This window comes from Pagrus major, chromosome 8 (assembly GCF_040436345.1).
Source record: "Pagrus major chromosome 8, Pma_NU_1.0".
Lineage (NCBI taxonomy): Eukaryota > Metazoa > Chordata > Actinopteri > Spariformes > Sparidae > Pagrus > Pagrus major.
In genome coordinates this window covers 3,333,068-3,360,816 of record NC_133222.1, presented here as the reverse complement: position 1 = coordinate 3,360,816, position 27,749 = coordinate 3,333,068, and the positions used below count along the sequence as shown (strand labels likewise).

Sequence of the window (27,749 nt, the reverse complement as noted above, 5' to 3'; positions counted from 1 at the left end):
TACATCAAGGTTGGTTGTTAACTTCTTTTTCTTTTTTTTTTTGCCTCAACAATCTCAATCATCCTAACCCCCCATTCGAGGTGAAGCTAAAACAATAATCATAACTGTCTGTGTCTGCTGTTGCCATGACAACGTCAAGTCCCACAGAGTGATGTCATGCCAATCTGGTCTCTTCCTGACGCGCGACTGTCCCCAGCGATGCTCTGAGGCAATCTGGAGGGCCTCTGGGGCGTGTGCGAGCGTCGGAGGCGGCGGTCGGGGTAGAGGCTGTTGTCGAAGGGCTTGCGATGGACACAGAGGACGTGGGTCTTCAGGTTGCCCTTCTGGGAGGCGCTATAGGGGCAGTACCTGCACTGGAATGGCTTCCGAGCTGGTGAAGAAAAAGAGTGCAGACAGAGGAAACAGATTTAATACCGAGAGTAGTAGTTTCACCGCTGTGTGTCTGCAATGAGCACCTGGTGAATACTAAATGTATTTCCTTCAAAAGTAAATCAATGATCAACTCTGGTGTACAGAAGCATGTTGATGCCATAACAGAAAAAGACAAATAGTTCAGTATCAGGTTATAACAGGAAACTTTTCTTGTTATTACAATATCTTATTTATCATAATGTTAAACCTTTGACATTATAACTTGATCACTTGTTGTTATAACATTAAACTTTTCCCACTATAACAAGATATTTTCACATCATATGTTACATCAGCATCATGTTGGTGAAGTGGTGAAACATTCAATGTTATAACAAGATAAATAGTATACTGTGATAACAAGAGAAGTTCCTTGTTATGCAATGATATGCATGTATTTTGCTTTGTAAAAATATCTTTATAACGTGAAACAGTTTCTGTTACAACAAGAAAAACTGTATATTGTTATAGCAAGAAAGAATTCTTGCTACAATGTGAAATGTTTCATGTTACATCATGAAACATTATATATTATAAGAATACAAGTTATAACATGAAAGTTTCATGTTACAGTATATAAATATGAATCATGTTATATTGTCATCAGGTCATAACATGAAACAGTTCACGTTATAACTAGCGGTGTAACGATGCATTGATCTGGATAGATATATATATTCAATGATCAACGATCCAAAAGCATCGATGCAAAGTGAAAACATCGATTCATATCGGCGCCATCGTTAAGATACGCCTTTATTTTGAAATTCCCACATCTGTGTCACCGTTTCCATCCATGCACAACTCCTTTCTAAACAGTGCTTTCTTTTTATTAATAGATTGTTTATCATTTAAATATCTGGAACCTTTGATAAAATAATGTTTCCACTGAAGAGTTCAGTAATAAAATTGTAGTTGCTTTTTGTGAGTTGAGATAAATGTAACTGATCGTGTTAAATGGGCAGATGATGTCATCTCATATCGATCGCAGGCTCCTGTATCGAATCGAATCGAATCGAAATCATATCGTGGCAGACTTTGTGGTATCGGCAAATATCGTATCGTGATGAAGCTTAGGTAAGATAACTTAAGATAACGTTACATCATGAAACATTGTATTTTATAACAATATAAGTCATCATGTTATAACCTGAAATGTTTCAGGATACTGATCTGTTTTTCTTTTTCCAGCATGGCAGCACGCTGTCACACCTATCGGATGATTGACTGTTTATACTGTTTAACTGCACTCAAACCTCTAATCCTAACTGAATGTTTCACAACATACAGGTTTCTGCTCATGAAGAAAAGATTGAGGAGAACACTGATGTTTCAGTAAGGTTGAAACATGTTTCCTCTTCGTTACGATGTGCTTAAGTCGCTGTGGTTTTGTAGAAAAGTGTAAAAAAAAAATAAAATACCACCATAAACTGTGACATTGATGTGGCCTCATAATAACAATTTGCACTTTCTAACAGTCCAACTTTACCAAAACACTCTGAGCTAACAGGTTTTTATAAAAAGGCCAGCAAGTTCTAATTCATTGTAACACATTTCCTGCCTATGACACGAACACAGCCGCGCACAGACACACACAGACACACACACAAATAAACACACACACAAGTGTTGAGTTGAGGAATGACAGACGTCTGCAGCTGGGAGGCAAGGCATGCCAAAACTTCCTGTCTGTCCCCCTCTTTAGCGCCCGCTACATAACTCCACTGCAAATACTGTGAACCTACATGACACAGCACACGGTGTACCTTTAAGATACAAACAACACGGCGTACCGTTAATGGCTTCCAGAAGTTTATCTGACCTCAATAAAAATCAGTATGACACCAAAGCCTGAAGGTGTTGCTAAGATCAAAACAAAAAGTGCGCTAGTTGACTCATTTACCTGTCTGCCTCGACAGCCATGTGTCCTTGTTCACTGCTGTGCTATTTTTGAGATGTTACCTCATATAATGACTGTCTCTTCCCCCCCTGTCTAACACTTCAATGTGTTTTTCTGTGATTCATGGTTACAGTAAACCATTATGTGCTGATGTCATTTGACATCACTTCCCAAAAACTGAGGGCTGCCTCAGCCTTTTCACCCCGCCCTCGCCTCTTCCTCTCTATTTGCTCCTCATCAGAGCCGAGACAGCTGTAGGCAGCTGAACACTCGCTTTCACATCTACATAAAAAAGGTGTTTTTTTGGGGGGAAAGTGGGAAAACTCACAGAAGGTGTGAGCAATAAAAGGTAATGCTCCATCTGTTGGTGTATAATAACCTGATGGCCGTAAAGGACACACATCGACATTCACACACTAGTCAGGGAGAGGATGAGGCCTGACACATCTGAATATCATCAGGATGGCACAGAGGGTATTGTGTGTGCGTGTGTGTGTGCATGTGTGTGCGTGTGTGTGTGTGAGAGAGGGAGGGAGGGAGAGAGAGAGAGGGAATAGCCTTATTGAGGGAGGGAGGGGGAGCTGTCTGAGAGGAACAATAGTAAAAGAAAAGCTTTGTCAAAATCCAGGTACGGAGCAGTTTGTGGTGCGTGTTAAACTCCACCTGTCTCACTTCCTCACTTCAACTTCTCCAAGCCTCAATCAATGGAAGTGGAAAAACAGGAAATAGGGGTCGGACAGCCCAAAAAAAAAAAAATACACATCTCCGATTTTAAACTATTAAAACTTTGACGCACGTAAAAGTTGCTTGGGAACTATAAAACCATCATCCCACTTTCCAGATCTTACACATCCATTGTGACTTGAGAGAGACTGGGCAGATTTCCCTCAATCGTGTTAAAAAATCTTGTAAATGCACTCAGAGGTTGCGAACAATCCTGTAGCCCATTACACTTTCATAAAGTCAGTTAATAATAAGCCAAAAGGTCGGCGTCTACATCAGTCGCGTGTTGCCCTGCTTGTCTTCCCCTCTCTGCCTCTATCGCCTCTCCCTCCTCGTCTCCCCGGGTCTGCTGTTTCTTTTCTTCCCTCCCATCAGAGGAGAGGGGAGGTCCAAGAGAGGGCAACCTCCAAATAAGTTCCATTAATCACAAGCCAGAGTCTAATGTAACTAATATTTTACAATTAGAGGAGACAGCAGTGGGCTCCGAGCCATCCATCTCTTCACCACATGATCCTCCATTCATAGGCTGCTCCAGCCACAGCTTCAGACATGCCACACACACACACACACACACACATGCTCACGTAAATACACACACCACAGACATACACACACACATGCACGCACTTGTATGCGTGTACACATACACGGATGCACAAATAGACTGGACAGGAAATGAGAGGGGTGGGATTGTGTGGTGTTGAGAGAAAGAGTGAAGAAGGAAAAGCAGAATGAGTGATTACTGACTTTGACTCCGTGTAATACTGACATTGGACTGTGTTAAAGGACAATTCGGGTTTATTACAAGTCGGGTCTTATGTAATTATGGCCATCATTTTCATCTGTGCGCACCAGAGTGATCGCTGAGATCTGGGAACACGACAACATCGCAACAGCAATGTCAGACATGGCGGGAATCACAGGCAGTCAGATGATCGGGTTGTAAAGAAGCTAACAGTTTAGCAAGATTAGCTTAACCACTTTATTTGGTAATACATTTATTTATTCATCACTCACTGCATGGGAAACTGTGTGCGCTCACAACTACAGCAAGCATGCTCGGTCAAAGGTGAACCAGGAAGTCAGTCTGAAACCAATCACCATGTTCTCCGTGGGTCACGCACTAGCTTACATGCAATTTAATTTTGTCTCCTAAAATGTGTTATTTCAAAGTGTATACATGTCATTCATCTAAAATGCGTGTTTGATGCTTTAATATGTCATTAATAGCAACACTTGGAGACTTAATGTACGTGTTGGGTCACTGAATTTACCCCCAACTAGCAGTTTTTTCATCAACATCATGTTTAACTATATATCTTTTAACGTTACAGTTGTGGCTGAAAATGACAACAGAAATATTTCCTCAACGCAGGTCAACCACAAGCTATCTGTTGTTAGCACGTGGTCACATTGATTTGGTCTACACTGGGCAATAATTATATTATTCACCTCTCTGGGTCAAAAATGTTAAGCTAACATGCAAGTTTGTTAAAAAGCTGTATGATGTTCGACCGCTTGTGTTTCTCGCCCACTCAAGACTTTTAGCGTTATCACTTCACCTGCCGGAAAAGAGTCGAGTACGTTAGCCGACTCTCTGTTAACCCACAATGTGTCGTCTTTTACTCTCAGGTTTATGTACAACTTTAATAAAAGAGATATATTGTGTTTACTTGAGAGTTTTAGAAGTGCTTGGATGTGTTTTACTTTCAGACAGTGCCAGGCTAGCTGTCTCCCTGTTTCCTCTCTCTATGCTAGCTAAGCTAACCTTTACCTGGCTTTAGCCTAGCTTCAGGGGTTAAAGGACAGATATGATCAGGTATCTTTAACATATATTACATATATTTAACTCTAAGCTGGAAAATAAAAAGAAATGTAGGCTATTTCTGCAAAATGTCAAATTATTTTTTACAGATAAGTACAATTTTATACTGTAACTGGTCTCAGTTTATTATAGTAGTGACAAAAATGGGTCCGTAGCAGAGTTAGCATTTTTTTGGTCAGGTTTGATTTCTTCTTTCTGTATTTTCTGAACATTTATTGACAAAATTATATAATCTTTTAGCTAATTTTGGCTTCTTTTGCTTGACAGGAAACAGATTTAGAAGTTTATTTCTTCCTCAAAGAAAGGTATCAAGGTAAGTTTTATGTTCATATTGGTATTCACACTCACATATTGTAAAGGCACTAGCATCAAAAGATTTCAAACCCTTTCCTGGGTGCATATTTGCATAACGTTGTACACATATATATGTTTGCACCCGCAACGCATGTTTTCCGCTGTGTGTGCATGTGTGTGTGTGTGTGTGCGGTGAGAGTGTGTTGTGTGTCGCAGGCTGAGATAATGACCATGATGACAGTGGCGGGGCCGACGGGGGCCAGAGGAGCTGAATGGTGACGGATGACACAGGGCTGAGCTCTGATGGCACACAGACAGTGAGTGATGACTGCACATCCTTCCCAGTGCTCCACCCTTCATTATCTCTATGGGGAGAAGCGCGGCACAAAGGCAGGCCGCGCTGCCCTCTTGCTGCCCTCAAACGACATCTGCTCATGGAGACAGCCGCACTACCGCTCCTCTTTCACCTCCCTGTCGCTCCATCTATCTCCATCTATGGTGATCTTTCTCGCTCCTTTTCTCTCTCCTTTTTCTCTCGCTCTCTGTCACCCTCTCCGCGGAGGGTATGCAGAGGTCAGACAATGAGATAATGACTCACCCCTTTCAACCTTTCAAATCAGGGCCTTTTATTTCCCTCCGTCCTCTGTTGCTCTTTCATTCTTAATCCTTTCTTTATCGATCTTCTCATATTCACTTGTTCTCAGGCGTCTGAGAGGCCTGATCTGATGTCACAGAAGAGGCAGCTGGTTTTAGTAAACTGGTTAACTGGTTTTAAGTTGGATGATGAGTCTAAACCCCAAGGCATTCATGGCGCCACACTCAAAAAAAAAAATAGTTGTCCTAATTGTGCCTGTAAAATAGGAAAGCATGCCATAATACCTGCCAGAGAAATATTTAGAAGCTTCACAGCAACTCGACTGTTAGAGTGGTAAATGTTGCCATCTAGTGGTTCAGTCTGAGCAGTGCAGCGAGGAGAGTTTCTGTTTAAAACACAAGGGAGGGCTCAGTGAGACTAATGAGCATGCAGACAGGTTCAACCAGAGGTCACCATCTGGCCAATTACCACTGCTGGCACATTGGAGCCGACCTGAACTGTCATCACAAACACATCACTCCATGTCCAAACTGCCCGGCAATATGTCACCATGCCACTCGACGTGCCATACAGTATGGAGAGGATGGGGGCAACAGGAGACAGCCCCATGACAAAGCCACCTGGTCAGCACTGCAGACAGGACAGGCTGCCGGGCCACCTGCTTAGTTCAGTTTTAGAGGACGCTCGATGGACTCTCAATGTCAGGTACCCGTCTCAGTGTCCAGTTTGACTGACAGGTGTTTATTGTGTCTTTGACATCGACTTCCTCTGGGAGAGAGAGAGGCAGAAAAAAAAAAAATATGGAGGATCAATCTGCAGCGAACAAAAGACGAGGGATGCTTGAAATAACTCCCAGCAGCAGCAGCAGCGAACGCTACATTGATCAGATTGCAGCAAAAAACAAGCGACAGTTACAGTATTATACTGAATTTAAGGTAAAAAGAGGTTTATTGATGTTTTAAATGTTGTTAAATTTTTAAAGGAATTTAAATTATGACTCTAAAAACTGCAGGCTGCTCCAAATCTCTATCTCTCTTGTGTTATACACAGCATGTAGTGTTGTTTACTTTAGTGAAAGTACTAATAACACAGTAAAAGTACTCTGTTATGAGTCAAAGTCATGTAATCAAAATGTATTTGAAGTAAAAGTATGTACAGGAAGTGAAATGTACCTAAAGTTATAAGGGGAGGCGCTGTGGTTGAATAACGAGAACAAAACATCGACAGTTGATAACTTACGTTACAGGAATTATTTTTTGTTTACAAGATTTATGATATAATATGTTTAAATATGTAAATGAGTCTACTTAATTAAATATGTACTAATCTGCATATATTACCAGAACAGATATCTGAACTAAAATAAACACCTAAATGTGACTTTTTTTTGTTACGTTTCAGAGGCAACATGTATGTTTTTATCTGTACTGTCTCCAGTTAAAAGTGAAAGAGCTCAATATGCAGAAAACTGTTATAATATCATATATTGTATCATTGATTAGATTGGAAGACTTGTGCATTATTGTAACAGCAGGATTTTACTGTCGCAGTCAGTCGAGGTGGAGCTATGTTTTTTAGGACTGCTTATATTGATGATTATTTTCATCATGGATTCATCCGGTGATTGTTTGGTTTGTAAAACTTCTTAAAATGCCGTCACTATTACCCAGAGTCCAAAGTGAACAGTCTCAAAATGATAAAGAATACATTTAAATTATTGAAATAATTAAAAGGAAAAGCTGAAAATCTTCACATTTTATGAAATAATTGACATTTTTGCTTTAAAAAAAAGGACTTGATTGCTAAAGATTAACAAAAGAGTTGCCAATTAATCTTCTATCAATCCTCTAATCGTTTCAGCTGTACTTGTACTGTTGGGTAGTTTAATTTATAAAACCTCTTCATGTTTCTTGTTTGCACAAAACAAAACTAAAGCACTCACAATTGCAGTGGAGTAAAAACATCTCCCTCTGAAATGTAACGGAGCAGAAGTAAAACGGGGTATGAAAAGAAAAGACTCAAGACTAAATTTCAAGTACGTCAAATTGTAACATAAGTACAGTACTCCGGTAAATGTACTTAGTTACATTTCACCACTGATTACACGCAGTTAAAGCCAGAGAGAAACATGTACAGTGTGAAGGCTGAGACAGGAGCTGAAGAGGAGCGCTGCTTTTCGGCGTATTATAATCACCATCTGTACTATCAAATAGAAAACTACATCTTGCTGTTGGAATCATAAAGAAAGGGAACAGATGTTAATCCCTAATGGAGTTGACAGGCACTTTCCTGTCTTTCACATGAACATATTGAGTTTCTGAATAAGAGGGGGATCAGAGGGAAGGTGTATCATGTTGCACTCATAATACATGCATATCAAAGACCCCAGCTGTTGGATTCCCTCTCCTGAGAGACAGCATTATTAAATCTGCACTCAGCAAGCATATCACACCAGCACAAGAGCTTAAGCCTCTCCATCAGTGGGCTCCATTGGCTTGGGCGATTTGTAACCTATCACACGAGGAGATTATATCATCCTTATAAGTGTAGGGGTAATCAGTGCCACGCACCTGTGTCTTCTTTAGTCCTTATTTGAGATCAGAGACAAGATCTGGCGAGAGAAAAGTGCTATAAGAGAAGTGTGTTGTTTGTAATTGGCATGATTTATTCACACACTCACTCTCGCTCTTCACACTTCCGCTGTCAGGTGATGAGGGCTGAGATACTGACAGAAAAAACTTTTTTTGGGATTTCTACAGCAGCATCCTTGTGGGTGACATCGTCACGTATTGTTCCACAGCGTACAGAGTGCCAGTCAGCCAGTTATATTTAGACTTTAGTTAACCAATTGTATGATTGTAATACTGCCATCTGCAGTGATCTATCACATTCACATGGGCTGGTACAAAGCATCTAAAAGGAGATAACAAGATGAGAAAAAAAAGGACAATTTTGTCCACTAGGTGGCACTAGATACTTTCAAATGTGAAGGCAACCCTGCATACGTCCTGATTACAGTGACAGCTGCATGTAGCATATATGATATATAAGCTGATGCTCACCTGATGCAACATCCTTCTCCATGTCCCCCCCGCCGTTCAGACTGTCTTTGTGCGCGCTGCCAGGTGTGCTGCTCAGGTTCCCCTGGGATCTGAGGAAGGAGAGCAGGCCGCCCTGGTGCTGGAGCTGCTCGGCCTGTCCTGGAGTCAAGTTCTCCAGAGAGGAGATGGGAGATTCAGCCACAGCTCTGCCCCAAGGTCCCGGCTTGTCTTGCTTCGTCTCAAAATCAGCCTGTCCCAGCTCCTCCGGCTTCAGGACGTTATTTTGCGGCATCTTCCACTTGGCAGCATCGTCGTTTTCCTCCTCCCTCCCATGCTCAGATTTCTCAAATTCACCTTCGCCGTCGTGCCCTGTGGAGCCTGCATTCTGTGTGTTCATCTCTTCTTTTGTTCCCTGCACCAAAAGGTCACACTGATATGCGGGTTTCACACTGAGTTCAGCTGCAGCATTAGAGTAACTTTGTAGCCGGCGGGTAATGGAGGAGGAGAGTCCATTACTAAAAACGCCAGACATCTGCACCAGTGCAGCAGGAGACACGGCTGAATGAGACATGACAGACTCCGGCCTGACAGACAAATCCAAAGGCTCATACTGGGACTTCCTGGTTTGAGCAGATAAGGAGCCGTCTACACCTGCGTCTTTGTCAGTGAGGTCGGGCTGCTTGTTGATGAGCAGGGCGTTTTCGCCGTGGCTCTCCAGGCCGAGGTAGTGACCTGCAGCTGGGCTCCAGTCTTCCCTGGATCGAGGTCTGAGCTTGGGGTTGGGGCTGGAGCTGCTGCTGCTGGTGGGCTGCAGTGGAGAAGAAAGATCCCTGCTGTTTTGCCAGTGGGGGAAGTGGTAGCGATCCAGATGGAAGCCGAGGGAGGCCGTCTGTGCTGCGGTGTAGTCACTGGAGAGTGGACACCTGTAGACTTTCTCACCTAACACAGACAATAACAGCAAAAACATAATACAATCCAGATCAAATTAGGAAACTATGTGTATATGAGGCATGCTGAGCATTTTTTTTTTCCTGAGAGAAGTATGTACCAACAAGCGTTGTCTAAACATGAAAAATGTTGCAATCCCACACCAGGCTGAGTTGAATGATTTAAGCGCTGCCCTGCAGTAAATCAAGCTTGTAATCAGCTTTCAGCTCCAGTGATCCATCATTTTACAGTATGGACGCCACCACCATGTGCAATAAATACACCCAAAGATGTTAACACCAAACAAGATTCTTCCAGAAATAATAAACAGTGAAATTTAAAGCAACTAGAACGAGGCAGATGTCGCAGACAAGAACCTCATTCCATCAAAACCAGTAAGTGGGTTTCCCAGTCAGAAATAACGAAGTCCAACATGTGAGCAGTTCTGATTAACCGCACCGTGCACTGTAGCTGAGTTTATTTTTGCTTCATACTTGAAAAATGGTCCGCTGGAACCATAATTCAAAAAGTACAAAGTGTATTATTGTGGAGAATGACAAAGGGTAATTTTTCTCCTTTTAGCCGGTGAAAAATATCCATCTGGAAACGAGATTTGATCCCACTCACCATAACTTTTAATTAAAGGTAATTTAAATGCCTTCTTCCCTCTGTTTACCTACAGTTTAATCCTTACCGCCATCACAGAAACTCCCTCCAGGGTTAAACACACTCTCCCTGTGACCATTTTGAGTTAGTGATTGTCTGAGACCTCAGCCTTGCACTGTCTTTAAACAGCCCAGCTGTTTCGCTGCCATTCCAATTACAGTAAAAGTCATCCGACGCCATTAAGCCACAAATATTGGCAGTTTATTGCCCAACACTCTCCTGGCATTTGAAGGTCAGGTCATACATTATACTGTGTCTTTTAGGGATGCGTCTGGGATAGAGAGATAAACCCACCACCATTAATTTAATTCTATGCATATTGATGCCTTATTGTTCTTCTTTAATGGACTAATATCTGAGTTACAACAGTGATTCATCCCCGCCAGAGAAATATCAATTTCATACACCCCGAGATCTGACCCTGAGGTAATTCTCCGAGGTAAATCTAAATCTAATGATCTGTACTTGTTACTTTACTTTGTTTCCTACTTTAATAGAAAAAACGCCTTTGCGAGCTGAATGGCAGTAAAAGAACGACTTGTTTTTTACTATTTCAAACGTACTAAACCGTAAAATAGCACCTGTATATTAATCAAACAGAGCTGAACCTAATGAAATTGAAAACTCACTGCTGAAAAGGCAAAAACGGCGTCCTTGATCCGAAGACAGCCACCTGTGTTTAGTACCGTATATATGTGTTTGTGGGCAGAGTGTGTACAGTATGTTTGATTTAATGTAAATCAACAAAGTGTTGGTGGGGGGGGGGGGAGGGACGTGCGTGGGCGTGCAAGAGCGGGAAAGACACTTCAACAGTGCCACACCCTTGTCTCCAGTAACAGACAAAAAAAAAAAAAAAAAATCTAAACAGCTTAATGGAAGTCTTTCAGACACGCTATATATCTCAATTATTCTGTGGCTTAAATTACGATGACATTACCGGCCAGCTCCAAATGCAGAAAACACATATATCTGACCTCATCTCTCAGCGTGGACCCTTCCTAAACCCATTTGCCAGCCTACACGAGAAGCGGTAAAACAACACAAAAGACTCGAAGACTCTGCCTGTTTTTCTCTTCTTTTGGACGGGTGCCATCTTTGTGATTGCCTGGTTCATGCTAACTTAATCAGTTTAAGATTTACTTACACTGCCGAGGCTCACATTATGTGAGGGGAGTAATTTTAGAGCTTAGATTTATCAACCAAAACTCCAATTACTGCATCATTACAAACCCCAGCCTCTCTCACCTAACACAGAGCATCTAATGAAGTGATGCGTACGAGTTATCCGCCCTTACTGGATGTGCGAGGCGGAGGGGGAAAAGGTAAATAAATAAATAAATGCCTCAAGTGAGCCGTGTCTATGGAAAAAGGCATGCAGCTGGGCTTGGACAAGTGATTCATTTCATATGGAAATAGGCTTTAAGATTTACAACCATACATCACCGTCAATGCAATCACAGCCTCACATACTATGCTTACATAGGCATCTGGCAGTTATATTGTAGATATCAAACTCTGTATACTGTAGGGGGCTTTGGCTCTTTTCTATATAAGCAATCAAGCACCTGAAATGCAAAGCAGAGATACATGGTGGCTGGTTTGGTTTAAGATGAAACAGAGTGAGAGAGAGAGAGAGAGAGAGAGAGAGTCACACACAAGACTGGTGAGAAAAACAGGGGCACCAGATGTTCTTTGATGTTTATAATAGCATATATTATTAATATTAATTAGACCACATAGTCAATGACGCATTTGGGACGTTTCCAAGTCAATTAAGCCAAATGGCATTCAGGAGACGGTGGAACAATATTTCAAGGCAGGTGTTCAGAACTCCCTGGGTAAATCTTTTTATCTGCATGCTAGGAAAACAAGCATTTTGAGCTTAATTTGAGCCTCATATCTGCAATAATAATTAAAAAGAGGATTAAAAGACAGAAGTGAGAGGGAGACGGAAAAGCCAACAGGTAATCAGTGTAGACAAACCAGTCAGACGGGCTCTGATCTCTGAATAAGAGCTGAATTTGTTTAAGCCCGACACAGGAGCGAGTTAGATAAGGACCTGTTTAGTTAAAAAGATGCTTTTACTGTCAGCAATCACGAAGAATAGGCTGATGTAACCGGAACAGGCGAATGAAAAGTGATAGTCTGTACAGCAGCCTGCTTTATCTGTGATTCTGGGTAAACCTCTGCTCATGTTTCCATTCACAGTTTTACAGACGCTTATCGTTTTCAGGCTCTCTTAGCTTACTGTAAGAGACGTGCAAAAGGCAGAAAAACACATGTGGGGACAACATCATTACATGGCGTCTGCTCATTGACCTTGAGGTTAAGAGTTTTGAATGGGACTAATTAATAACTGTCAGAGCATTTTATGTTTGTTCGGCATGCTTTTTATTCTGAGCTGCGATCTAACTGGTCCAATGTAGGTCAGAGGCCTGAAGCGTGCACCCTTCATTAGTTTATCATTTTAAAGAAGAGTCGTCAGCTTTCTTAATCTCAGATTATAATTAAAGTCAAAGTGCATTTTCAAATCTGCCCTGATGAGATATTGAGAGAAGTAATTCCTCACACGCGGCTCTTCTATTGAAATCAAAGCACGGTTTCTAATTGAAGATGCTGGCTGTTTGTAGTTAAAAATCTAAATCCAGCACTGTATCTGGACGCATCGGGTAAAAGGAGCCGTCTCTCACTCTGACAGCCATGACTGTACTATATTTGCTATCCATATTGAGAACATCAATAACTTCATGACCACCATAGGCTGACTATGAATAATGCAGCCAGTAATTCTGGACTAATCAATGTTCCTCAAGCTGAACATCTGGCAGTGGTAATTCTTCCTCAGCATCTCCGCTCTCCTGAATTAGAAAACACTCGCTCTCTCTCCCTCTCTCCTGCCTCCACGTCCGACCATCGAGACAGACAGACTTGATCAGTTACAACCCCCCACCTCCGAAAAAACTTATCCCTGTTATTAAACCCTCATCAAGTGGTGCGTGTTCTCCATATGTGTAGGATTTACCTATCTGTCCCGCAGCAGACCTGTGTGTTGAGCCAGGGCCAGCAGCGTGTGATTGTGTTAATTAATCTGTCATTGTGAGCGCAGGGAGCAGCTGCAGAGGTCTCTGGGATATATTGTCAGAGCTAAACAATGCGGTGCTAAGCCCCCAGAGTGAGTCTACCATTACACAAGACTAAGAACAGAGAGGAGAGGAGGAGAGGGGGAGAGAGAGCCTGCCGGATCCATCATTGACTAAAGCAATGACGCCTGACCTTTACAATGAATTAGTTTCCATGCTTAATATTGACTGAAATTAGAGTCTGATACTGAATGTGCCATCCCAGAACTGTGTGCACTCAAATCCTCAGCTAGCCAGCGATCATAAATGTTTCTGGAAGTGACACCGTATGGTCTTGGTGATAGGGGAGAAGAGGGAAAGTAAAAAACAATAGAGCTTGAATATGTTTCTTAAAGAGCAACCAGAGAGGGATTTGGCCGTAAACTGCCAGAATTTACATGTAAATATGCAGATACCAGTATGTGTGCACAATGTGGAAACAAAACATCTAATGAGATTAGACCTGATCCAGTTATCTCTGCTATGCGGCCAACATTTAAGAGGATGCTGGATCAAATCCCACATGAGCGCGTCGGACTTAGATGTACATAACAGCAGTACTCCAACCGGAGAGAATAACCACGGTCGTATAAGCCAAACGAAGAAACAGAACAAAAGTTTGGATTATTTCCTCGTCTCTTACCAACACTGTTATAGCAGTAATTTAGGCTCATGATAACATGTTAGCAGGATGCCATGACAAGAAAGGCATTTACCCAGAGAGCCGAATCATCCAAATCACCAGGTGGAACAGAAGACTATCAATAAAAAATACCAGGTGGTAGATCAAATCATAAAAATCACTGGGTGGTATATATCAAATCATTAAAAACACCAGATGGCATGCATTAACATCTTGTGCCCCCGTAGGCAAGGGGTGGGGATGTGACGGATAAAAAATAGAGGGTACTAATTATCCCTACAATTCAACATGATGCCATTATCTTTAAAAGGAAGACAAAGTCCTCGTGCATGAACAGTAATATCTGTGGTTGTGTGGCTGACCCTGCACTTCATGTCCACCTACACAACGCCAGAGGAAGACACAGGCCACAGTTGTCACATAGCTATTATATTTTTTTTTTAAAAAAGGGCAACATATAGGAAAAGATTATGAGACGCACACATTGGATCCTTTGTTGTGGTACTCTAAGCCTATTATTGCACAGCCTGAACGTGTGTAGGTCTGTCAACCTTAGCCACACCTCATATCACTTCTCAGACTATAAACATGTAATCCTGCAAAGGCAAAATATTAAAGGGGCTCTTGATTCAGTGTGATACTTTCATAATGTTGGGGGGCTCGCAAGAGGCTTTTTAAAGAAAAGCACAGTAGTCTGAGTCAACTAATGACTATTTTCACTGTCGATTAATCTGCTTATTATTTTCTTGATTAGTCAATTCGTTGTTTGGTCTATAAAAATGTAAGAAAATGGTGAAAAATGTCGATCAGTGTTTCCTCAAATGTCTTGTTTCATCTATGACACAAACATATTCAGTTTACTGTCATAAACCAGAGCAAAGAAACCAGATGACATTCAGTTTTAAGAAGCTGGAATCTGAGAATTTAAAGGGACTTTTTTTTTTTGGTATTATCAAAATAGTTGGCGATTAATTTAATAGCTGTCAACTAATCAATTATCGTTGCAGCTTTACGGTAGTCGCGTCAGCATCTCTATCCTCCTGTCTGCTTCTCTACTTGACAGTTAACATTAAAGCAGACATAAAAGGTGAAATGTCAAGATCTGAGGACCTTATTTTCCTCTGATTGTTTATTCAGCGTTGAATTGTCAAAATTGAAGCAGTAGAGGCCAAAATATTCTGACTTTCAGTTCGTGGTCAAGCTCTATAAACACTGGATCCATGTCATTCACAGAAGACATTTTACAGCTAGACTGACTTGTGCCGAGTAAACTGAACTACCTTCAGAAATAAATTATCTCATCTTTCCTTGACTGAATTACCTGCAGCTGGAGAGGAAGATTGTGGTCGGGAGTTCCCCATCTCTGTGACGATCTCTGTTGGCCCATGATTACTCATGCTGACTGGGCTACCGGGCCTGCTGATGGCTTTGGTGTCTGGATCACCGAGACACACTTTCCCATCGTCTACAGGGAGACATCTCTCAGATAGGTAGGAGGAGCACTGCTGCTGGTCTTTAGGGCTGAACATTTGCTGCTCGACAGGCAGCCCTGGAGTCATGATTTGCCAGCCGGGGTAGCTGCTGTTGCTGCTGTTGAGTGTATCTCTGTTGGAGATGACTTTCTGCAGGTATTCCATGCTAGTGGAGCTCATAGGAGGGTGAAGATGATTCAAACCCAGCAAAGAAGAGCTTTCTGCATCTGTCAGCGGGCCTGGACCTGAGGAAATCATCCTCCCTAACATCTCCCTAACCTTCATGTCAACACCTGCCGTGGCAAGTATCTGGTTATAATCTTGATGCTCGGCTCTCTCGGCCGCGAGGAAGCGGTTGTGAATGCGGGAGATGTACTGCGAGTAGAGGTTGCTCTGATGCTCTTGTGTCAGGTTACTCATGGAGGTGTTATGCTCAGCGGGGAGATTATTGGTAGGCTTAGCTGCCAGCTTATTGAGGTGGACCTTCATGTGGTTCTTGAGAAACCAGGGTTCTTTGAATCGACGGCCACAGATCTGACAGCAGTGCTCAAAGGAGTCCTTGTGTTTCCTCATGTGACCTTTCAGGAACCAGGCCTGGCTGAAGGTCTGGCCGCACACCTCGCAGGGGAATTCACCAACGGGCTTCCTCTTGTCACCAGCCCCCATCGCAGGCTTCTGTCCTGAGCCTGAATCAGCAGTTATATGCGTCGTCTCGACGTGGCCGATGAGCTCCTCCTCTTGTGAGGCGGCAAACTCGCACAAGGTGCATTTGTAGGGTTTATGAAGGATCCTGATGTGGCGCTCGAGCTCCTGCCGCTTCCTGAACTTTCCCTTACAGAATGAGCAGCGGAAGCTGTTGGGTTGGGGCTGGATGGGCTCATCAGGGATGGCAGTCGCCTTCGGAGATGTGGATGTATGCGGCTGGCTCTCTGGAGCGCCACAGTTGGTTAAGAATGAGGGTGGAGTCGGGACAGTCTGTGACAGAAGGGGCTTCTGAAGTTGGTTTATATTAGATGTTTGAACGTGACCACCTCGCGTCTGCCTGTCCCTCAATATCGCCCTTTCCTCAAGCTCATGAAGCAACCTGTTCTCCTCCCTAATGCGCCCACGGCCTTTACCCAGAATGCCTTGCTTGTGAGTGCGGAGGTGTATCTTCAGGTTGCCCTTCTGCGCCGCCCTGTGGTCACAGTACGGGCACTTGAAGGGCTTCTCGCCGGTGTGCGTGCGCATGTGAAGGGACAGTATGCTGTTGAAGCGGAAGCGCTTTCCACACAGCGGGCACGGATACTTCCTGTTCTTGCGGCTATCATCCTGGGTGGAGTTTACCTGGGAGACGATGCTCTGATTGGTGACTCTCAAGAACTGGGAAAGCTCTGCTCTCCCGTTCATACTGCTGAGGATCCTCGCATCCATGATTTGATTGGCCAGAAGCGCCATCTGGCTCCTAATTGGATCGGTGGACGGGGTAATGAAGCTGTCCTTTTTTCAGGGACTGGCTGGTGTTACAGTATGGTGGTCAGGGGTGTCTATGTGGGACAGTCAGAAGGTTATCAGTTAGCTGTATGCTGACTGTTTGCACTTATTCAGATGAAACAGGATGTGGATTCATGCTGTTCAGATGAAGTGTCTCTCTGTTGTAGCACAGACCTAAAGAGAAAACAAAAGAAACATTAAATGCATTCAAATTCTGCCAAGACAAAGACATTAACCCTAACCCTAAACCTGAATACATTCATTACCAGCGTGAAAAGTCCAACAATACGTAAGTTAAATGTCAGTGGGGTTATGAGATGTCACTGAATTAAATCTGTACTTTTGCAACTGCTGTATAATGCCAGTGATGCACCACAAATAGGTCAGGAAATAGAGCAAAGTAGGTTCTGACTCTCCTCATCCTGTGTAAAGTATGCTTGTGGTTTTAGATTATTGTTGGAGACTATGAAAATGCTGATTAAGTCGAAACCACAAAGGCTTCCTCAACAAATATCTCATCTTTAGTAAAAGGCTAAGGTGAGAATCTTTGTCTTGATCTCATTTTGTACTGACACACAATACTAAAGCAGCACAGACATCAAAGACTGTCTGCTTCAACTTGGCCTTCTTCTGCATTTCACAAATCTTGAACCGCTTCAGAAAGAAGAAGAAGGAAAAAAAAAAAGATTAAAGTAAAAGAGTTAAGAGTTTTTCTGCAGGTCTTATTGCATATTTGAATAAAACTTTACCCGGATAATTATGTCACAGGAGTGCTAAGGAAAATAAACAACTTGATGATGCAAAAATGCAAACTCAAGTTAAAGACAGAATATCAAAATGGAAAGCTTGAAATATGCCTCACTTCTCTCATGCCCAGCTTTTTGTTTGATTCTACCGTAGCAGCAAAACAAAGCTTCAAATTCACATCGTGCTACAATGGTAGAGGTCACATAAGCGAGCCCTGCGCAGCTCCAGTGCAGCACCAAAGGGCACAGAACAAAGCCTGCACTGTCCACACTGAATTAACACAGGCTTACATCATCCTGGACTGCAACCTCAGTCAGTCATGAAAATGATGTACACAACAACACACAGATAAAGAGCTGGCAGCAGAGGCAAGTGCGAGCCTGTTCCGAGCGCTACATCACAAATCAATGTAACCATATGGCACTTACCTAATCATATCTGACAGGGAAAAAGTGAGTAAATTATATGATTATGTCAGCAGATCCACTTCATATTTCTTAATTCTTTAGCATTCATGCCAGAACAGGGAGCAGACAACAGAGGATGTTCCCTCCTTCTCTCACCCGCCTTTCAAGGATTACGGTCACTTGAACTATTATTGTATTTGCCTCTATTATTGTCATCACCGTGCTGCAGCCTCGCATGTGTAACACTGTACAGTGTATCCAGTCTGAAGTCTGCACCCAATCAATAATGATTGATCAACTTCAAATGCCCTTTGCGTCTGCAGCATCTTATCAAATAACTATTGTATAACTGTGTGTGTGTGTGTGTGTGTGTGTGTGCATTTCCTTTTATGAAGTAATGCATGTGTGCTCTTTCTTAACTCCCTGTCACATCTAGCTACCTGAAAGCATGAGTGAGACTGGTAATAAGAGAGCAACCCACACGAAACATAACCGCCTGCAAAAAGAGTAAATGCCAGATAACCTTCTTCAAAATCATGAAACTATTCATCTAACTTTTATGTTTTATTTTGCATTTTTTATTTCTCGGTTTTTAATGGTTTTCTACCTCGCCTGCACGTGTATTTTACTCTAATTGACGTTTTTTTTGTCTAACTTTTCTTGTTTTCTAAACACAAAAGTGCAAATAAACTAAATCAAACTAAACTAAACTAAAAACCCAACATCATGTTCATGAAATGACCTGTCCATGTACACAAATCATTGAGTTTAATTTCGTCAGTATTTCACAACCTGATTTTTCTTCACATACAACCAAAAAGACAATCTTCCCCTCACGACTACCAAAGTCAGTCCTGTAGATTTACATTTTGTGACTGTTTCACAAACTGAAATGATCTTAAAGCGTCTGGCAGGTTAATTTTCTTATCAAATGACTGTTAAATAGCTCGAACAGTAATCACTGTTATAGAGTGTTTCGTCAGTAACCCATGTCTCTCCTACACAGTAAAAGAGTAAAGACATTTTCTGGTATCCCTGCCAGCTTTATCCAATCAGCACGGAGAACCACATAAAGAGGTGGTCCTGTCTGCTTGTGAACGTGTAGAGAGCAGGATCCACTCAAGAGCTGCCTCAAAAAGAAAAAAAAAAAAAAGAGGAAGGAGTTGTGTAGGTGTGGTGACGTAGAGAGGGGGGAGGGGACTGCTGACTGCAAAGTGGGCAGGAAGTTAGATAAAATCACAACTATGCTTACAGCAGCTACAACCACAACGCCTTTTGTTGCCGAAACCTGACCACAGGACTGCTGTATGTTATACACACTCCATCCATCCTGACCACCTCCCCTTTGACTCCAACGCGGTTTCCTAAATGTAGCGTTTGTTCAGCCGAGGACACGTGATGCAAGATAAGTCGTCCTGAGAGTCACGAAACATATACAAAATTTGCGTCCGAGAACACCACGAAACCTGATCGACATCCTGTTGATCAGATTTTCGTGACGGTTTCACGAAATGCCGTGACACTGAGCTCCAGCCGAAGGCCTTCTTAATAAAATGTCGGACAAAGGAGTCTGAGCCTCCCGCTGCTGCCTATAGTCCATAGCGGTCCTCAGTCAGTCGTGAAAATGTTGCAGACAAACCCACACAGATAAAGCAGCGTGAGCAGTGTGTCTGCTCTGAGCTCAGATCAATGTAAGGATACGGACCTGACCTAATCATATCTGACAGGGAGAAAGTGAGCGAATGGTATTAGCATACACTAGATCCACTTCATATTCGCTAAAGTGGTATTCCTCTGATTAACTAAGCATACCGAGGAGGCATAAAGCCGTCAACGCTTTTCACGTGTGTGTGTGTGTGTGTGTGTGTGTGTGTGTGTGTGTGTGTGTGTGTGTGTGTGTGTGTGTGTGTGTGTGTGTGTCTGTTGCACAGGTTATGATGGAATCGGTGGAGATGGGAGCAGGATGCAGGGCCATCAGGTGTTTTCTCTGTCAGAGTGGATTAGGCTCTTTTGGTGCAGATTGAGAGAGAGCTTGATTGTTATTAAGCATCGTGTCACAGTTTCGCCTCTTAGGTGTGGCCCGCGCGTAGACGAACAAGGAGCAGGTGTGATTTAGCACAAGGCAATAAAAAGGGGGGAAAAATGTGACACATACACAATTAAACCAGCCATGGGAGCTGTGCATTCTGGATGATTTCAGATCTGAAGATATCAGACATCGTTACATTTATTTTTACCGCAGTCAGCCTAAGGATTCTGTATTTTAGTATCTAATCTACATGAGGGTGGAAGTGTAATCTTTTCAGGTTTCTGTAGTTGCAGCATATTGACAGATAGGATGGATGGACAATATTGTAAATCCATAAAGAGGTGACAGTGGAATGAAACGCATGGCTGAAATTTATAGATCAGAAGTGCATATTTCATATTTCTTTTTAACAGCGGTTACAAAGCATTCATAATTTATGTGGATGGTTGAGCTGAAAGCTATGAATGCACCGCACAAACATCCAAATAAGCCTGCAACCAACAGTCACAGTAACCCATCTACTGTCACCCAAAATAATGATTATCTATAAGCCAGGAGAGGCGGAAAAGATGGTGATGATAAGATGATACTATTCTATAACATAATATTTAACAAATATAATCTTTTCCTTTTGTATTTTACATATTAAGCAGGGCTGCAACTAACAATCATTTTCATTGTTCTCGTTCTCAATTGATTGATGAAGTCTTGTTTTGTCCGAAACCCAAAGCAAAGAAACCACAAATATTCACATTTAAGAAGCTGGAGTTAAAAAATGTGGACTCTTTTTTTCTGAATAAATTACTCAGACCAATTAATTGCTCATCACAACTAATCAATTATAACAGTTTTAGATTTAAGAGTATCAATCTTCCTCAGAATGGGTCAACAAAGTCCTGAAATACTCTACATACACTAAATTTGTTTACCCAAAAGTGGAAACCTAGTCATTATCTTCTCAGCCCCACGCCGATTGAAAATCAGGTGAAGTTTCGTAGTCCACAAAACATTTCTGGAGCTTGACAGCAAAACAGGGTTGCAGCTTTCTCCTAAACAGCTAAAGTAGATGAGAGACTTTACTTATGGAAAATGTAATAGCTCCATACAGCTTATTTGGCGTAAATCAAGTCTCCAGAAGTCCCGAAAACCCCAAACTGATTTGAAAAGACTTTATTCACACCCTTTTTTATGCCAGGATCTTCACTGTAGCTGCTAAGCTAAAAGCATAAATTAGTTTGTTTTTTTTAAATCAAGTTTGGATCTCAGCGCGAGACTTGGATTACACCGGACGACCTGCATGGAGCCAGTTTAAGTTTTCTTTCAGTTGTTTTTTCAACATTTTAAAACAAGTCCCCATCTACATCAGGTATTTAGGAGAATGCCGAAACACTGTTTGGTTGTGAAGCTCCAGAAATGTTTCACGGACTACGAAACTTCACCTGACTTTCCATCAGCATGGAGGTGAGTAGATGATGACTGCATTTTTCAGTTTTTGGGTGAATTTATCCTTTTAAAAGCCCGGAAAAGATTGAAAGTTGGATTATTTAACTTTGTGTTTTTCATCCTGATTTCTCTCTTTGTGCAGGCTGGGAATAGTTTTCCGGCTGACGCACTAATAAAAATGTTCTTCACTCATACAGCTCGTGATTTATGATGATATTGTCATGAAACACATGTTTAATGATACATTCTGGTACCTTGTGATGATACAGCTGATGTCCCACGTTCTTTGAAATGTGGCTCTGCCTACATCAAAATAACATAACGTGAGATCATGACTTTGAAAATTCCTGGAATTCCATTACGTCCCAGTTTGCGGATAACAACAGTTTCATTCATTATTACAGAGCGGGCTTATGTGCAAACAGTAAAAAGCCCCGTGCCACGCACTGTGCCCCCTGTGTCTCACATCACCCACGCACCCACCCACCCAATCAGCCAGCCGACCGTCCTGCGGACTGCCCTGTCAGGAGATGAAGAGGCAGTGGAAGGAAGAGGGCAGTGGTAACACAGCTGCCCACCATGACCTGTACAAAAGATAGCACCCATATACTTTCTGACAGCCAGATTAATGAAACCCTATAGGAGCTCCTCTGTAGGCCCCCCAAAAGCCTGACGGAGACAGAATAGTCTAACCAGCACCATTCATTACTGCGGGGAGTGCAGAGCACAGAAAGAGCACACACAGCACTGACAAACTAGCTCCTTGTGAGTAATAGCTAAAGAACTCATAAAGGAATACATACACATTTGTTGTGGATGCAGTAAATCTATGCCACTCCTTTAACAACTATCAGAAATCTGGCTCGTGCCCTGCAAAAATAAATCTGGCGTGCATGTGGCGCAGCCGCGATGTGCAGTCAGCTATTCCACACTTTCAGTGAGAGGAGGCATTCGATTCATTTTGTTTGTCTCGTTCAGTATTGCAGATTAGTGGCATTGAATGCAACAGAGGGAGGAGGGGGGGGTAAAGTTCCTCTGGCAACGTATTGAAAGCTACAGGGTATCAGAGCTGCAAGTCAGACTGTAAACAGCAGGTTTGCTCTGTGGTGACCAGCTGTGTTTGTACCTGTAGGGAGTTTTCTGGAAAATCTCAAATTCCCCCTCTGTCAAAATGTTCAAAAATCACATTAATGCAGAGGGCAGAGATGTGAAAATGACTAAATGTTCTGGAGGAAACATTGCAGGATCGTTATCACATCACTACAGCGTGTGCGTGTCATAGTTAAAACTTGGCATTCGCGAGCTTCCTCTGATGCTTTCAAAAAAATCGCGAGGAAATATAAACACCGTCTCCTCAACTCAATCTCATCGTGCTCATGCAGAGACACCCACTTTGACACGCACACACAGACGCAGGCATGTGCATATAGAATGTATTTTAAATCACTAATGTGTAAACAGTTGCTCTTGTTTGCACAGACCACCTGTTCTTTCTGGACACAAACAAAGCTTTGGCGTACGATGGGGTGTGTTAACAGTGTGGGGTGCGTAGGGGATGCCTTGCACGAGAGAAGCATATCCACATGGTGTAGGCTGCATCAGATGGTTGGGCCCTGCAGGACGGCGGCCAGCTCCAACAGAACTCACACAGACCTTCAAAAGAACGGAGCTTCTTCAGTCCGCAACATACTGACATGTTTTGCTTTTCTTGAGAAGTACAACTTTCCTCCGGCGCGGGGGACAGCAGGGGACGCTCGTCACTATATCGTTTAAAGAGACAGGGTGATTTCGTCTTCGCCATCGAGTTTGTCTGCAAAGCAAAAACTGCTTTAAAAAAAGAAAAAAAAACTGAGGGAAAAAACTGTGTCTCCTTTCGGCAGCTAAAGCACTCGGAGGCACTAAAAACAAAAGTCATTAAACGAGTCATCACAAAATCACAGCAGGAGTCTGGTAATGCCACTTACAGTATCTCATTAAGCTATGGCATCTACAGGAAAAAACTGACAAACAAAGAGCATAATCCAAGGCACATTAACTGGGCTGATAATTCAATGAACTCTCATTTGGCAGCCATCTTGCCCTTGTGATGGTCTTTTTTCCGCCGCAGCAGCAGAGCACAGACCCCTCATGAAGTTCCTCTCTCTCTCTCTCTCACACACACACACACACACACACACAGTCTTCCTCTCTCTCCTGCGCTCTCTAAAACAACAAAACATCCACCATTAGACAACGGGGTACCAGCGTAATTAGAAAATGACTTCCTTTGCAATCCTAGCTAAGTAGTTTACACACTGTAATTACAGGGACAAAATCATCTTTTCATCATTTCACTGATTGAGCTCATCAACCCAGTGGGATCCCAGGACTGTGCTCAGGCAACATCTGGGCTAAGAGAATTAGCCCTTAGTTTAGCGGGCCTTCCACGGTGGCGAGCGGCGCAGCGTGAACGCCGGACATGGCCGTGGCACACACGCTCCAATTGAGGCTGTTTTTGTGGATTATGTGTCAGACTGGGTGTTAGATCACCCCGTTCGCAGAGAGCACTCAACATTTTACTTGCTTCTGCGTTATAGTCGACAGTTCTGGAGGCGCAGCGCAAGGTCACTGCAGCGACTGTCTCTTTTTCCCACACTTTCCCACCAAAAAAAAAAAAAAAAATGCCATATCAAACTTTGCCTCCCCTTCAGAGCTGTGTGTGAATCTAAGCATTGAAGACTGACCTTGGTGCACAACAACACGCCTTTTCATGGAGGCGCTTGTGTTTACTCTAATTCTCTGTGCGCCCTGAGCCTTGACTCTCTAACAAACACATGTGGTCCTGGAGTTGAAGGTGAAGTGCTTGCGTTCGTCTCTGTCCTGTGGAAGGGCTCGTCTGACTCCGTGTGTTGGCAACAGAGGCAAGTGTTTAATGTGGCAGCTGTTAGCCTCGTGGATTTTCACTAATCACTCTCTCCTGATTACTCTGATGAGTGTATGATGCTCTTAAATAATCAACCCGCAATGAAAAAAAAAAGAAAAATAATTATCATCATCTCCCTAAGTAGTGCAGCTGCACCCGCCTGCAATAATTACAACTAGAACAGGGCGCCTTCTCTCGTCACTTACAACCACTTATTATTAGAGATAACGCTAATTGGTGCAGTGGTGGGCGACAATTCTTCATGGGGTTCATCATAAAAAGCCAAACCTTGAGAGTTATGGCACATTAGAGGTCTTAAAGCCAAGGTACGGCACTAAACATCGCATGCTGAGACACGCCAATAATCTGAGCCAGGGGAGTAGTAGACGTCCTATCAGTAGCCCCATGGTTGCCTCGCTGCCTTGCCCTCACTCCACCCTTCCCCCACTCCTGGTATCAGCCTGGCAGACACAATTAACATTTTCATAAAAACAATTCCCTGCCTCCAATAGTCCAATGTAATTTGTTTTCCATCTCTGTTCATTAATCATTGTTTAAATCGGTGAGCCATCCCCTCCACTCTGCCATCTGCACTCAGCTGTGTTACAGATATGACACCTTCCCCCTTAATGGGAGCTGACAGCCAAGAGAGGAGGCCTGTGGAAAATAGCTTCCTGCATGTGCACTTCCACCTCGCACACTGCCAGCAGGTGAGGGAGAGGGGTATTTAATGGCTTCTGATTAATCTCAAAGGCAAACAACATTACACTACAATATCATGCAGCATGCACCGCTACAGTATACACACATGCAGCGCTGCACGGCTGTGCACGGGAGGGTGGCTGCAGAAACTAGACCAGAACTCATGCAGACGTGCTTTAAAACAATGGCGGTGCATTCCAGATTTTGTCGAAGTTGTCGACTGTTTTTTTTTCTTTTTTTTTTTTTCCTCTAGTTAAATTAGCGCAGAGTTCCTACAATATGCTATTGTTTTCCTGGAATTGGGAGCAAGGTTATTAATTATTCACTGTTGTGTTCTCATACGAGGGGGCTATGCTTTTCACTGTATTGCCTCATAGCTCAAATACTTAGGGCCATGGTACTCGGGCAAATTTCACGAGGCAACATCACAGAGATATTATTATCACAAGGCGGAAACTATGGAGATTAAAAGTTTCCTGAAGAGTTTGAATGATTGGAGAAGGTTCGGATTTTTTTCGTCTGATGAGATTTCAAAGTTGGAGGGGAAAGACAAATAACTTCTGCCTCTTTTTGTTGTTGTTTTTGTTTTCCTTTAAGTGATTTTCAGCTGAAATCTAGGTAAGCTGAGGCATTTCATTTTTTTTTTTTTTTTTAGGAAGGGGGGGTTAGAGGGAGAAAATCCTTCTCAATGTGGTGGGTGAGAGGGTGCCAAAAAGTTCATCTGGCCTGTTGATTTCAGCGTGGATTACAGATATTCAAATCATGTGCCTGGTGTTCAAACAAGTGCCTCTATCAGGGGGGAGAAAGTTGCCAAGCGGGGCTTTGTCATGTAAGCTGTATGAATTTACTGCAGCATAATGAGAAAACGGCCGTGGCGCTACATTTAATACAGTTTCATCCAAGCACCGTCCCTCCCTTTCTCTAATTTCCTCCCAGTTGTGGTGATCATTTCAAACACTCCTCCAGCCTCCATAAAAGGGGTATAGTTTTACAAGACGGTGTCACCTGAACAGACACAGACAGGCCCCCTAATTTTTCAGGAAGTGTGTCGCAGCAACACACATGGACCCAGTCAGAAAAAATAAAACACCTCAGACAAACACTCCCAACTCTTTTTTTTTTTTTTTGGGATGGGGGTGTTTTCTAACAAGGACAGCAGCAGCAGCGGCAGCAGCGGCAGTAAATGATGTGTATATTCAAAGCTGAATATTTCATGTTGATTGATCGCACTGACTGCCACCCACCTGCTCCTCCTCCTGTCCCACCGGAGCTGGCATGAGGAGAATTCAGTAATTGAGAAGAGCAGAGCATGGTCTCTCTTTGCTCACATATGACAGATGGGGCATCATCGCTTCAAAGGAGAGCATTTGGAAACAGGAGGAAGGGGGCGGAGGGTGGGGGGCAGAGGCTGAGGGTGGCTTTGAAAGTAGCTGTGCCACTCTGTACAGGTGACGGTAAAAAAAAAAAAAAAGGTTACAATATCTAAAACGTGGCCCATTCAGACGCTGTTGCAGCTGTTAACGGTGCAACTTTAAAACACATCTCTCTGTGTGAAGTGTTATTGTGTTTTAATAACCTGCACATTGTTATGCACATACACACCTTGCATCATTATTCTCAGCCACAAACAAACAACTTCTTAAATAGCCCAAATTTTGCACGGAGTCTGGTGTATCCGGAACTTAATGTTTTTTTTGTTTTTTGGGTTTTTAAAAAAAATATATATTTATATATATGTATATGAAATTAAAGACAAACATTATGGCTTCATATAACATGTGATAGACGGTCGTATTGGAAAAACATATGGATCATATATGCTCAGATAAACACCCATTAAACACACACCTCCTAAAAAAGAAACATACTTATTTCTTTTTTTACGGAGACGTCTTGGATCCCTCACCTCTCAGCCCCTCGCCTTTACTTTCCTTTTCACGCCGACAAACAGAAGCCAACAGTGGCTTCAGCTGTGGGCGAACACGTCTGTCACAATCCGGCTCGTCACAAAACTTAAACTTCTCACAAATGACTTGAGTAAAAAAAAAAACACCTTCAGGAGCGAGCGGCGATCTCTCTTACCTGGCCGATCCGCGGAGGACGCCGGGGTTGACAGCTGGAGTTGAGCAGGAGAGTGATGTTGAACTGGATGACTGACTGACTGCTGACTGACGGACTGTTCGCTTCACACGCTTTATCACAGACGCCCATGCAGCGCGCACAGTCGGACCCAGATTTCCTCCTGAACTGTCGCTTCCTCTCCTGAATAAAACAACAACCTCTTCACCTGTTTTTTGGGGGTTTTAGGGGGTTTTTTTTCACGCTCTCGCCGGACGCGGACAGCCGCGCGCTTTTCGCTCTGTAGTATTTCCCAGATGAAGAAAGAGGTAATGAAATCTTATAAAAAAAATGTACTCGGGATACTTCGAC

At 42.8% G+C, this 27,749-nt stretch overlaps 1 protein-coding gene across 2 annotated transcripts; it reads right to left on the bottom strand.

The window, feature by feature from the left end:
* On the bottom strand, window positions 1-27,488 carry LOC141001500 (zinc finger protein 536-like). 2 transcript variants are annotated; one of them, XM_073472592.1, is made up of 5 exons: window positions 27,402-27,488; window positions 15,466-17,263; window positions 8,811-9,728; window positions 8,319-8,359; window positions 332-370 (listed from the first exon to the last, which is right to left on the bottom strand). In XM_073472592.1, exons 2-4 carry the CDS (start codon window positions 17,051-17,053, stop codon window positions 8,337-8,339), a joined length of 2,529 nt encoding a protein of 842 aa, XP_073328693.1. In that variant the 5' UTR covers window positions 17,054-17,263; window positions 27,402-27,488; the 3' UTR covers window positions 332-370; window positions 8,319-8,336. The 2 variants fall into 2 exon arrangements, with proteins under 2 accessions (XP_073328692.1, XP_073328693.1); XM_073472591.1 differs by lacking the exon at window positions 8,319-8,359 and having other exon boundaries at window positions 1-370.
* Between the last annotated feature and the right edge of the window lie 261 nt (window positions 27,489-27,749).

Excerpts from the sequence above, each read along its gene's own strand:
- LOC141001500 (XM_073472591.1), bottom strand. The coding sequence starts at position 17,053 with ATGGCGCTTCTGGCCAATCAAATCATGGATGCGAGGATCCTCAGCAGT. Across the intron at positions 9,729-15,465 it reads ATCTTCCTCTCCAGCTGCAG|GTGAGAAAGTCTACAGGTGT; the intron begins GTAATTCAGTCA and ends TGTCTGTGTTAG. Across the intron at positions 371-8,810 it reads GGAGAAGGATGTTGCATCAG|CTCGGAAGCCATTCCAGTGC; the intron begins GTGAGCATCAGC and ends TTTCTTCACCAG.